Genomic DNA, 14,116 nt, shown 5'->3' with positions numbered 1-14,116 from the left:
GCACTTGTGTCGCAGTGGCAGATTTAGCATTGGTTCTGCTAGTTAAACTGAACCAACCATATGCATATGTGTGAAAAAAATTAAGTGTAGATATAACCTTAATGCTTCCTTTACAGGCCTGATAACCAAGTCCAAGAGATTCGCGACATATTTTCTAATCGAAGAAAAGAATACATTGAGCGTGGAATAATTGAAGGAAACTCCAAAAAAGGCGAAAGCAAAAAGGTAGCTGAGGATAATAATGCCATGCTCATTGATAATCCATTGCCTGCTACTAGTTCAAGGAGAAAGGAGAAGTCCATCTCTTCCTTAGTGACTACTAAACCTGAAGTTTCAAATCATCAGAACGTTCCGAGTGGAAGAAAAAAAGGCCATGCTCCTCGTTTTCAAGATCCCATTAAATTTGATCTTAATGTTGAGCACAAGTTAAAGGGAGATCAGTCTGGAAGTTCAAATACTCCTCTTCTTTCAAGCAAAGCTACTCAGAATAAAGAACAGGTTGGTGGAATTGTAGTTTATTGTTTTACTCATATGTCTGTTATTGTGTAATTTTCTCTCTAGTCTCCCATTATTTTTGTTGATTGGAAAAAGCCTCTCTACCTTCACGTAAGGTCTACGTACGCATTACCCTCCCCAAATCCCATGTGGGATTATATTGGGTTTGTTGTTGGTTTACCTTATTTTAACACAACAGCAACTTGATGCTGCACAGGCTAAAATGTTCAAAATATGTGCTACTGAGATGTGGAACTTTTGGTCCATTCATTCTCTTCTAAAAGGCATTTGATAACAATTTAAGGAGAAAGTAACATGGTTGTAACAAGTTCTAAATATTTTGTTGACAGTAAAACCTATATCAATAAAAAGTATTGAATCGTACTAACCTTCTTATCTAAAAGCTTAAACTGCTAGAGAAGGCATTGAATCTTCAACATTTTCTCCTCACATGTTAGTCTGATTCTTTTTCACTGGTCAAGCACGTCGAAATTCATTTTGATATGGCAGTGAGACTTGAATTAAGAACCTTTGTGTGCTCTAATACGATATTGAATTGCGTGACTTTCATGTAGCCAGTTCAATGGCGAAGAACGACATAAGATATATCAACCCGGCCACAACATGAGACCAACGACGACCTTCATTTCCTTATTTATTTGGATACATTTGTTGCTTTGCTAACTCCTGTCATCGCCTTTTGAAGGTGGAGAGTCCTAATGCTGCTGAGTCCTCAAAGAATGATGTCTCAAAGAATCCTACTCCAAGAAAAGGTGAACCACTGGATGGTATGAATGACCTATGGGAACCACTAAATACATTGGTAATTAAAGGTGTGAGTTTAGGCAATTCCAACAAATCCAAGTCCACAGAGCCTGTCTCAAACTTCGCTCCGATAGTCAATCTTGAAGATGAAGATGAAGACGATGAAGAAGATGACGAAGAAGATGAGGAGTACGTCCCTTCTAAAACAAAGGAACACAAAGTTAGCAAACCAAATGTTCAAAAAGAGGAAAATAGATCAAGTAATATTGCAGCTGCAGCACCATCAAGTACTTCAGGAAAAGGCAAAAAGGGACGCCGTGGCAGAAAGAAAAAGGACACACTTCCCTCTGGTGGCGGATCAAGTAATGCGCCAGAAGTACGAGTTACTAATGAGGCCACAAGCAGCAGTAAAAAGAATGAAAGAACCAGTCCTATTTGGTTTACTTTAGTTGCATCTGATAAACAGTGAGTTTCTGCCTTAAGTTCAAAAGAGTTTCTTGAGTTTAATCTTAGGTAGTAGTAATATATAATAAGATGATTATATTCTTGCACTTGTTGTTTCAGGGAAGGTCATTCACCCTTGCCACAGATTCCTTCCCGCTACATAAAGATCAAGTAAGTCCCTTTATTACCACCAAACAACCATTAATCCTTGTGGTTTTTAGTTTTTACCATCGTTTACTTTTCCGAAGGGGCTCTTACCAGCAGCAATGAAGCCAGTAATTTTCTTAAGGGTGTTCAAACTTGAAAGAAGTGAAATAAATTCTTCGACAAAGAGTGTTCAATATATGTTATATACCTCTAAAACTTAATATTTTACCTATATACATAGTGTTATTTCCCTTTAAGACATGTAGCTTCGCCCCTTCTTACCAGTTTCCATGAGCATGTTATCTTTTCTGGTTAAATAGGGATGTGAATATGCCTGCTTTGTACATAAAGAAGTATCTTGCACAAAAACTGAGTCTCCAGAGTGAAGACGAGGTAATACTTACTGCGACTTCAAACTTTATTTTATTAGCTTCTGCATGACACTTGGGAGTTTGAGATGTATTACATGCGCGCAGGTGGAGATTCGCATATTAGGCCTTCCGATTCTTCCTGCATTGCCACTGTACCGACTAGTTGAGCTGTGGTTACGTGCAGCACCAAGCTCAGAAATTAGAAAGGCAAAAGTGGGAGGTTCTGCCAAAGATTTCGTGATGGTTTTGACATATGCTCGCAACCTTAGACCTCAACCTCATTGACTCTTATCATCAGTGTATTGTGTTGTACAAGTATGTGATTCTATTATCACAAATGTGTTTCAGTTTCTCCTTTTGCTTAAATATTCATTCATCGGATATTCGCAAGGAGAAACCTTTATATGCTTGCCGTAAACTCAGATGCTTTTGGTTTAGTTGTTAAAACTATAATGTCACTTGAATTTTGTTTATAATTAAGTCAATCTTGGTATACAAAATGTATGTTTCATTTCTCCTATATTTGTTAGGTTGCAATTTTTGGTTGATATTTAGACACAGGTGCATCAGGTTATTATTGTCAAGGTCTGGGAGTTCACCAATGCATTTTTCTACAATATCTCATCTTTGACAACCCTAAGTTGAGGTAGATTTAGGATTTAAACTTTATGAGTTCAATCTTTAAGGTTCTTGCCGTTGAAATCATTATATTTTTAAAATAATGGATTCATATTCACTATGTCTTGCAATCTTAGTGAATCTATATATATTTATGTTCTGTTTTCAAAAGTATTGAGTTCAGATGAACCAAGTGCTGCAATGTTGCATCCGTCTTGTATGTCCTTAAGCTCCTTCTCTAATGTACACCCATCCACAATAAACATAATACCCGCTCCAAACCTAGGACCAGAATTCGAGCTCGAAAAGAGCGCATTGATGACCCTTTTCCAAAACCCGACCCAAAATTCAAATTCGGGTCTTGGATCAAACCATTTTTGCCCAATTCATATTTGATACTCCATAGTTCCATACATTTCATTGATCCCAACTCCCCAAACCGAATTTTTTCCATAAAAGTATGAATTTGCCCATGTATTTACTACTTTCTCCGGTCCAAAATAAGTAATTTTTTGGGTGTTCTCACAGAGATTAAAAAAATCACCTTTTAGCATTAAATATCAATAAAAATGACCATACTATCCTTTGCTATCCATTTTGGGATTTGGGATGTGATTATTCTCAACTCTCACTAAACATTTAATGAAGCAAATGGAAGACGCAACGGCAGAACATTCATGATTAGCAATGATCTCAATTTGTCAGACGAAGCAACGCTTGAAAAATGAATTCAAATTTTCAGAAAGAATCTCAATTTGTCTAGAATTTTAGTTTTAAAATATCAACAAAATATAAAATGGAGCCAAAAACATTTCCCACCAAGAATTCTCTTATAAAAGAAGGTTTAATTTTCTAAAATGATAAAATAAGCATGACTACGACACAAAATAATCAAAACGTGAATCTGATATTGTATAATCTGATGTAAACTGTGAGTATGCCATAGTTGAAGAGTAATAGAACTAGAGAAATGGAAACGTGAATCTGATCATATGGAAGAATTCAATTGCATTGGAAATAAACGCTCTAATAACATATATTCCAACAATATTTACTCCAGGGGCAATATAGGGAAAAAATATTAATGCTCTCTTGAAATATGTAAAAATCACTTATTTTGGACGACAAAAAAAAATGCTAGAAAATCACTTATTTTAGACCGGGTTGCCCTTTTATTATATGAGTTACTAATTCTATCAAAACTTAAGGTCAAACGTTAAGTCGGAGAAATTCCGGTGGCGGGCTAATATAGAATGAGATGATCACAAATACCTATATCTTGTTTTATACCACAAGTTTCAAAAGTAGCTTTTTTATGATTACATCAGTAATAATTCGGCAAAAAGTATGATAAGAAACAACCAAAGTGCTAAAGGTGATGGTTTTGATCATCTTCTTCAGGGGAATGATTCTTGAGACTACATTGTTGATGATCAATCATCCACTGTCCTTTGTGCTGCTCAATAAGCGTTCTGTATTCTGTTTCCCACCAATTTGGTGGAACAGAGAAACCATCTTTTAAAAAGTCTGTTGTTTTGTTCACCAAAGCTTTTTCCCTACTGCTCCCATGCCAAATGCTTCTTCCTTCCCCATGAAATCTGCTCATATATGAACATATCGCAGTTAGTCATAGGCCTTTGACATTTCAGATTAAAATTCTGTGCAACAATTTTGTAGAGGTGTCGATGGAAAAGAAAGGGGTGATCATAAGAAAATGGATCTTGAATTCTATGTTAGCTTGGGCTCTCCGAAAATGTCAGTGGGTGTGTATCGGATCCTCCAAAAATAGTGTAAGTTTCGAGGATCCGACACAGGTGAGACAGTATTTTGGAGAGCTCCCGCAACATAGCTTGGACCTAACTCAACCCTAGAAGCTAGCTAAGATTGTCCAAGACCATAAAAAGAGACAATCTTATTTCTAAAGAGCCGATATGGGACTCAACATCCCCTGCACGCCCAGGACTAAATATTTGGAGCGTGACAATATAAGACGAGGGTCCAACATCGGGTTAATCATGAGTTAGGACGGGCTTGGCTTTGATAACATGATAAGAAAATGCACCTTGAGCCTAACTTAACCCTAAAAGCTAGCTCAAGAGGTAAAAACTGCCGAAAATCATATAAAAAGACCATCCCATCCCTAAAGAGATGGTGTGTGACTCAATAGGGCTCAAACCCATGACCTATAACGGGGACAACTTTACCGTTGTTAATAATTATATTATTATTTTAAAAAAATCATAAAATATAAATAAATATAATTCAAAGTTTTGGTCGCTAACTGAAATAGAGACCAACTTTGATCGCTAATCTGGGACCCAGTTCTAACGTTTAACAATTATATTATTATTTTAAATATTATATAAAATATAAATCTGATTTAAATTTATCGACCAACTTTGGTCGCTAATTTTAATTTATGTATAATTAGCGACCAAAGTTGGTCTCTTTTCAGGTCAACATTGGTCAAAATTAAAAATCACTTTTGTATTTACTATCTAAATAATATAAATGTAAACCGTTAACACTTTTGTAATACAAGGGATGAATAGACTAAAATATACTCTAATATGCTATATATGCAGTTAAGTAGTACAACTATATATATATATAAGAACATGAAGCGCTCGGAACACAGGGACGGGTTCTTTTAGGTATTGATACACTTGTAAATTGATTCATCGACTTATAACCTACTCATATGCATGTATATATATTAACAATAAATTAAAACGTCTCGACTTATATCAATTAATATATATATATATATATATATATATATATATATATATATATATTAATTCTTAAGACGACCGGCCAGGTCGTCTCAATGTAGCTTATATACTATATACTATATTATACTATATATATCGAATATACCTTGTATACTATGCACTTAGTATATATAATACACTATACTATACACTTAGTATATATAATACACTTAGTATATATATACTATACTATACTATACTATACTATGCACTAAGTATTAGTGCATTATATTATACTATATATATATATATATATATATAGCTTAAATTGAATTAAAATCCTAAATTTATACTATACTACATATGTACATAATTTTAAATTGAACTAAAAGTAATTTAATTTTTTTCTTAGAAATAGCGACAACTTTGGTCGCTATTTTGGTCAAACGGTGTGTGTGTGTGTGTATATATATATATATATATATATATATATATATATATATATATATATATATATATATATATATATATATATATATATATAGAGAGAGAGAGAGAGAGAGAGAGAGAGAGAGAGAGAGAGAGAGAGAGAGAGAGAGATCTCTCTCTCTCTCTCTCTCTCTCTCTCTCTCTCTCTCTCTATATATATATATATATATATATATATATATATATATATATATATATATATATATATATATATATAGCTTATATACTATATACTATATATATCGAATATACCTTGATATATAATACAGCTTGTACAATTAAGTACCTTCGAAAGAATAGGTTTAAAACAAGTAGTTAAAACTACTGAAGAGACTATCACTGTATATAATGACCATGCTATGTTTAGATTATTATCTGAAAGTAATTTAGCCCCTTATAGGGATTCACATAGATTCATACATATAGGCTTAATACAAGTCGCATTTAAGCCACTTACTTTAAGAGGTGTTAGCCAAAGCATTAGCTCTGCCTTCTCTAGTTTCTCTCTCCACTTGTAAAGAACCGCTTGTGTAATATTTTCATTTTGGAAATAAAATCAAAAAGGTCTCTTGGCCATAACTAAGGGTCTCTGGTCTGGTACTGTTCTTCTCCTTCCCTCTTCCATTTTTGCAGTATTGTTAGCCTAAATGATAGGCTAAACAAGTAAGTGTTAAACTTGGTTCTTGAAGGTTATTTACTATACATGTTTGGTAGTTAGGAGTTTACTGTGTCAACCCGATGGAGTTTTGGTTAAGAACTATATAGACCAGGCAGTTACTAGTCTCGACAGTAAACCTTGGTTAGGCCAACCTATATATATAGCTTATATACTATATAGTTGTAATTAACTTATAGATTGACATTATACTAAGTATTAGTGTATTAGCTAATATTATATATATATATATATATTTAAAAAAACCAAAATAGGAAAAAAACGTTATTTGAGTTTTTTAGAAATAGCGACCAATTTTGGTCGCTATTTTGGTCAAACAGTCAAAAATAGCGACCAACGTTGGTCGCTTTTTTGTAAATCCAAACTCAAAAACGGGTTTCTCCCTCCCATTCTCTTATTTTCTTCCCAAAATTTCCTCAAATTCTCTCACACATTCCCCTCCCCTTCTCTATTTCCCTCACACAAATCAATCCCCCCACCCCGCGCCACCACTGTGACCGCCTGAGCCACTATCGGAGCCGCCGCTGCCCCTTTCTCTCCTTCTACACCTAAAAAAACTAGGTTTGAATTATAACCTTGAATCTTTGTTATTTCTAGTTTTTGTTTCAATTATTTCAATATTGTAGTATAAGGATATGAATTAGTGTTTAAATTCTTTGAACATTGTATTTTATTGAGGATTAGGGTTTAGGTCTTGTTTTAGTTAGCTTTGTTAATTAATTTTATTAACTAATTAGTTTAATTAGTGTTGAATTTAGTTTAGTTAGATTTGAATTATACTTTGTATTGTCTTGATAGTTTAGTTAGAATCTAGGGTTTAGTTTATGTATTGGAATTTTAGTTTATAAATTGAAATTTAAGTTTATAAATTGAAATTTTTGTGTATTAATTGAACTTTTAGGATATGAATTGAACATTTAGGATATGAATTGAAATTTTTGTGTATGAATTGAAATTTTTAGATATGAGTTGAACCTTTAGGATATGAATTGGACGTTTAGTTTATGTATTGAAATTTTAGTTTATAAATTGAAATTTTAGGATATGAATTGAACTTTTGTGGATATGAGTTGAACCTTTAGGATATGAATTGAACCTTTAGGATATGAATTGAAGTTTTTGTGTATGAATTGAACTTTTGTGGATATGAGTTGAACCTTTAGGATATGAATTGAACCTTTAGGATATGAATTGGACTTTTAGTTTATGTATTGGAATTTTAGTTTATAAATTGAAATTTTAGGATATGAATGTGACGACCCAAAGGGTCATCACTGGTTTTCTCCCTTTTTTTGTGCTTCCGAAGCCTTGAAAACCTCACCTTTAGTTGCCTCGATTTGCATGCGCAGTCCGGGCGCGTAGCCGGAAAAGCTTATGTGTTAAATTATGTGAAATTTGATAAATTGTGGCTTTAAAATGATTAAAGTTGACTTTGGTCAACATTTTGGGTAAATGGACCCGGACCCATGATTTGACGGTCCCGGAGGGTCCGTAGAAAAATATGGGACTCGGGTGTATGCCCAGAATCAAAATCCGAGCCCGAAAAATGAATTTTTTGAAGAAATTGTTTTCTGAAGTTTAATATGAATGTTTGAAATAAAAATGAATTAGAAAGCATAAGTATCTGGCCTGTATTTTGGTTCCGGCAACCGGTACAGGTCTTATATGTGGTTAAGCACTTTCTGTGAAATTTGGTTGAAATCGGACGTCGTTTGACGTGATTCGGACTTGAATTCCTAAATTTGAAACTTGATGAAGTTTAAGAAAAACTCTTGATTTTGAGGTTTGATTCATTGTTTTTGAAGTTATTTAGGCGATTTGATCGCACGGATAAGTTCGTATGATGTTGTTAAGTTAGTGCATGTGTTTGGTTAGGAGCCCCGAGGGCTCGAGTGTGTTTCGGAATGGTTTTAGACTTAGAAAAATTGCAGAACTGCTGTCTGCTGGTGTCCAGTCTTTTGTGCTATGCAATCGCATAGCTATGTCCGCGATCGCATAATGTAAATTTTCAAGGTTTTAGTTTGTTCTATGCGATCACATAGTGTTAGCCTGAGAGGTCTTATATTTTGCTCTACGCGATCGCATTTTTTTCTCTGCGATCGCAGTATGTTAGCCAGCCTTCACTATTTCCTTTATGCGATCGCATAGTGTCATTCGCGATCGCAGAGCCCTGTACCATTTACTCTATGCGATCGCACTCCTTTGTCCGCGATCGCATAGGCCAAATTCGCCTAGTTAAATTTTAAAATCCAGAATAGTAGCCTTACGGGATTCTTACAAAATTTCACAAACTCTTTCTTATCCAAAGTTCTAGGGCGATCTTTGAAGCATTCTTTCACCATAAACTCTTGGGTTAGTAATCTTTAACTTATTCTCTTCCATTTTCATCAACATCTATTGAATTTCTTGGCCTAAAACATGTAATTTAGGGTAGAAATTGGGGGAGTGGGGTAGAGTTAGGGCTTTTTACTTTTTCTTGATTTGGACCTTGTTTTGGGTCGAATTTGAAAACAAATTATATATTCGGGCTCGTGGATGAATGGGTGATATGAATTTGGTTCGAACCTCGTGTTTGGACCATGTGGGCCCGAGGTCGAATTTTGGTATTTTTGGAAGAATGATAGGAACTTCATATCTAAGCTATGTGATTTTGTTATCGAGTCTTTATTGATATTATTGAATTAATTATGCCTAGATATCATTGTTTCGGAGTCGAATTATAAAGGAAAAGCGGTATTTGAGGGTTGATTTCTATTCGTTTTATCGAGGTAAGTGTTTGTTCTAACTTTGGCTTGAGGGAATAGGATTAGAGTGTTGTTTGCTATTTGCTAATTGTTGAGTACGGTGTATAGGCACAGTGACGAGTATTTATACACCGGAGTCTAGCATGACCGTGAGTCTTATTTGTGTTTATTCGGATTTTGTGATACTTCTTCCTTGTTAAATTGATAAATTTCATATAATGTGAAGAGTTTGAGGAAGAATTATGATTTGTACATTCTTGGAGCATTGGCTCGAGTATATCATAAAGCGTGAAAGTATATGAAATGATTGAACCCCTTTGGAGCGTTTGCTCAGGTGGTAAAGTGAGAATTGCTTCCTTGCCGGGATGCTTGTTGCTTTGTTGACTATCTCCCTTGCCGGGATGCTTGTTTCTTTGTTGACTATCTCCCTTGCCGGGATGCTTGTTGCTTTGTTGACTATCTCCCTTGCCGGGATGCTTGTTTCTTTGTTGACTATCTCCCTTGCCGGGTGTTAGATGTTTATTTGTATTCCATTGCCAGGATTTCTATCATTATTTGTCTACTCCCTTGCCCCTTGTTTGTGATTGTTTCTTGGGTGAGGAAGAGTGATAAAGCACGAAGGGTGATGCCGTGCGTTGTTTGCTATTGTGAGGAAAGAGTGTAAAGCACGACGGGTGATGTCGTGTCGCATGATGTACCATTCCGTGCCGATTTTATTGATTATATGGTGAGGAAAGAGAGTAAAAGCACGAAGGGTGATGCCGTGCATATTTCATTTATATGATTGCTTTGGTGAGGATGAGAGCGTAAAGCACGAAGGGTGATGCCGTGTATTTGTTGCTTTCTGATTCTTTGTTGATATCCGAATTATGTTGTTTCTTTCATTACTTGTTCTTATTTGATTTAATTCGAGGTTATAGATTTCCTTACCCTATTTGACTTGTGATTGTTGTTTGGGTGAGGAAGAGCGTAAAGCACGAAGGGTGATGCCGTGTATTATCTTGGTGACGACAAGAGTAAAAGTACGAATGGTGATGTCGTGCAAATTGTTGACTTTTGATTCTTGTTGACATTCTGGCTTTGTTACTTCTTTCTGTTATAGATTTCTATTTGAAATTGTTAGCTCCCCATAGCATGCTCCCCCTCTTAGATGTTTAAATTCTGTATATATCCTTTTATTGCATATATCTACACAGGTTGTTTTTGGTAGGTCTTGTCTAGCCTCGTCACTACTTCGCCGGGGTTAGGCCAGACACTTACCAGCACATGGGGTCGGTTGTGCTGATGCTACACTCTGTGCATCTTTTTGCACAGATCCAGGAGCAACTTTTGGACCTCAGCAGTAGGATTTGATCGGGAGCTAACTTCAGTCCAGAGAAACCGAGGTAGCCTTGCTGACGTCCGTAGGCCCGGAGTCTCTCTCTCTCTTTATTCAGTTTGTTATCTTTTGTACCGAAACAAACAGTTAATAATTTTCTTTCAGACGATTGTATTTAGTAAATCTTAGAAGTTCGTGAGCATTGTGACACCAATCTTAGGTAGAGGATTATGTTAAACTTTCCGCATTTCTATTCAGTTTTTATATAAGTTAAGACTTCCGCTTGAAATTTTTAATTATGTTTATTACATGTTGATAATTATGGAAAAGAATGTGTGTTAAACGGAAGGTAATTTAAGTTGGCTTGCCTAGCTCCTATTAGTAGGCGCCATCACGACCCCGAGGGTGGGAAATCCGGGTCGTGACAATGAATTGAACTTTTGTGGATATGAGTTGAACCTTTAGGATATGAATTGAAATTTTTGTGTATGAGTTGAACTTTTGTGGATATGAATTGAACCTTTAGGATATGAATTGGACTTTTAGTTTATGTATTGAAATTTTAGTTTATAAATTGTAATTTTAGGATAAGAATTGAACTTTTGTGGATATGAGCTGAACCTTTAGGATATGAATTGAGATTTTGTGTATGAATTGAACTTTTGTGGATATGAGTTGAACCTTTAGGATATGAATTAAACCTTTAGGATATGAATTGGACTTTTAGTTTATGAATTGAGCTTTTAGTTTATGTATTGGAATTTTAGTTTATAAATTGAAATTTTAGGATATCAATTGAACTTTTGTGGATATAAGTTGAACCTTTAAGATATGAATTGAACATTTAAGATATGAATTGAAATTTTTGTATATGAATTGAACTTTTGTGGATATGAGTTGAACCTTTAGGATATGAATTGAACCTTTAGGATATGAATTTCAATTTTTGTGTATGAATTGAACTTTTGTGGATATTGTAAGCACGTGATTTTTGCCCTATGAAAGAATTACTCCAAAAAATTCAAAATAAAACGATTTTCCTTGGTGTGCAATTTTGAGAATTTTTGTGATATTTTTTGATAATTATTTGTATTTGTCTGTGCATGTTTATTTGTTAAATTAATAAAAATATAAAAATATGTCGAATTTTGCATGTAGGATTTAATTCTACAATTGTTACTAATTAAGTTTGTTTTACAAAAATTAAAAATTACAAAAATAGGCATCTTTTGCATTTTTAGCATTTAATGTCCAAATATACAATTTTATGCTTAATTATTACTTAATTGTGCGTTAATTGTTATTGAGAGTTAATTTGCAGTTTTATAAATTAATTTAGTTCTTAATAATAATTTAAGGAGTTTTAGAATTTAGTTTTAGAAAAATAAAAGAAGAAAAGAGAGCAAAAATATAAAGAAAGTCGGAATTGGGCCTCTTCTTCAATTTCAAGCCACAGGCCCAAAAATTGTCCAACCTTCCCCACGACGCGGTCCATTTCAAACCGGGTCGACCCGATCCATAACCCAAAGACCCAACACCCCCTATCTTGCATTTCACAAAACAAAACAAAACAAAAAACCCTAAAAAAAAAAACCTAAAGAGATCCGCCCCCCCTCTCATTCTCTCCATCTTCTCCAAACTTCCAAACCTTCTTCCCATGGCTGCCCTTGCTGCGTTCTTGTTTCATCTTCGTCGCTCACCTCCAGCCAAACCACCTCGTCGCCGCTGGACAGAAAACCAACGAGCAGCATGAGGTGAAGAAGAAGAAGCAACAGTCTTGGAGATGTTGCTGTCCGCCATGACTGCGTTTGCTGCTGCCCGCTGCTGCTGCTGCTGCGTTTGCTGCTGCCCGCTGCTGCATCGTCTGCTTCTTCTACTGCTGCTGCCCGTCGAGCAGTTGATTCGAAGCCACCCCGTCGCCACTGCTTCGTCGTCAACCAAGCAGACCACGTTGTTTCTCCTGCTTTCGTTTCGTCTTCTTCGTTTTTCGTCTAGCTTGACGACCATGGCTGCCACTACTTTGATATCCATCCGCGAACGAACAAAGGGCTTTGAGATCCCAAATGAGCTGCGTTGTTTCTGCCACGACGAGCAGTTGTAGCAAAACCCAGTCGCTTCTGCTTCATCTTCTTCGTTTCGTCGAGCTCGAGTTGAGTGGTCGAGCTCCCGAGCTCCAGCCATGGACGTAGGGCTTCGTTTCACTTGTCTCCATCCAAACGACCAACTGCTACTGCTTCTTCTTCGCTACGTTCAAACGACCATCGTCGTCCAGTAGCATCCAGTAACGTCGCTTCTGCTATATCCACGGAATAGCATCGTCATTTGTTTGAAGCTTTGGTTGGGAAATAGTTCATACGCAGTCTTGGTTCCAGATTTGTTTTCGTTCGAGTTCATCATCGTTCCGATCCGGTTAGTTGGTTTAAGTTTCGTTCACGTCTGTAATTTGCTTGATATTTTTCGGATCCAAAATCGATAAATGTTCAATTCTTGTTTTGTTTGTTCATCGTTAAATTAATTTTCTAGTTTGTTCATATGTTTTGTTGATTTAATTTTCAGATTCAAATGGATCGTTGATCAATTAGTTTTTCAGTTTATTTCATGTGCTTTTATTTTGTATTTTGTAAAAGAAATTGTTAGTTTAGTTTTAATATTGTTAGATTTAGTTTAAATCATTTGAATCCGTCATGTTTGTTATTTAATATGGATCTAATGCATGTTTATTCTTTGTTTGAAGTCCATCCAGTAATTTAATTTGAGTTTGTTTTTGTTTTTGATTTGTTGATTTAGTTTGAATCATGTATTGTGTTGTTAATATTGTTGTTTCCTTGCTCATCCATTTTTGGTCTAAGTTAACCAGGATTGGTTCCCAATATGGTTAATGTATTCACATTAATTTGATGTTGTTCATCTGTGTTCATAGGATTCGTTGTTGAATTCGTTTAGAAATTGGTCATATTGGCTATATTTTGGTTGAGATTGATTAGGTGAATTGGTTATAGCTGATGGGGTAGTTTGGTAAATTGCAGTACGTTCAAGGGTAAAATGGTAATTGCAATAAGGTCGGAGGGGTAGTTTGGGAATTGAACATTTTGAATAATTCTTTATGTTAAGCATGGGGGACAAAATGTAATGGGGTGTGGGTGATATAATTGTTTATGTTAGGCATGAGGGACAAGAGGTAATGGGTTGGGGTTTGATATATTTATTTAATGTAGTGGGGGACAAAACATTAGGTAGTGACTTTAAAAGGGGGATGAGTGGGAAGATAATGGGTTTGGTTGGAGAAAGTGGTTGATTTATTAATTGATTAAAGAGTTTGAGATGTGATAAATAAG

At 35.3% G+C, this 14,116-nt stretch overlaps 1 protein-coding gene across 1 annotated transcript in view; it reads left to right on the top strand.

Moving 5' to 3' along the window:
- Positions 1–2,641, top strand: part of LOC107828633 (E3 ubiquitin protein ligase DRIP2-like) — a 4,828-nt gene extending 2,187 nt beyond the window's left edge. Inside the window, exons 4-8 of the mRNA XM_075256756.1 lie at positions 117–498; positions 1,202–1,725; positions 1,825–1,875; positions 2,172–2,244; positions 2,328–2,641. Of these exons, the coding sequence (XP_075112857.1) occupies positions 117–498; positions 1,202–1,725; positions 1,825–1,875; positions 2,172–2,244; positions 2,328–2,507 (1,210 nt within the window). The 3' untranslated portion in view covers positions 2,508–2,641. The remainder of the gene's footprint in view (positions 1–116; positions 499–1,201; positions 1,726–1,824; positions 1,876–2,171; positions 2,245–2,327) is intronic.
- The last annotated feature ends 11,475 nt before the right edge of the window (positions 2,642–14,116 follow it).

The sequence above is a fragment of the Nicotiana tabacum genome, chromosome 7, assembly GCF_000715075.1.
Source record: "Nicotiana tabacum cultivar K326 chromosome 7, ASM71507v2, whole genome shotgun sequence".
In the NCBI taxonomy this organism is placed as follows: domain Eukaryota; kingdom Viridiplantae; phylum Streptophyta; class Magnoliopsida; order Solanales; family Solanaceae; genus Nicotiana; species Nicotiana tabacum.
Note: the sequence above shows the minus strand (reverse complement) of the source record. Positions and strands in the feature narration are given on the sequence as shown.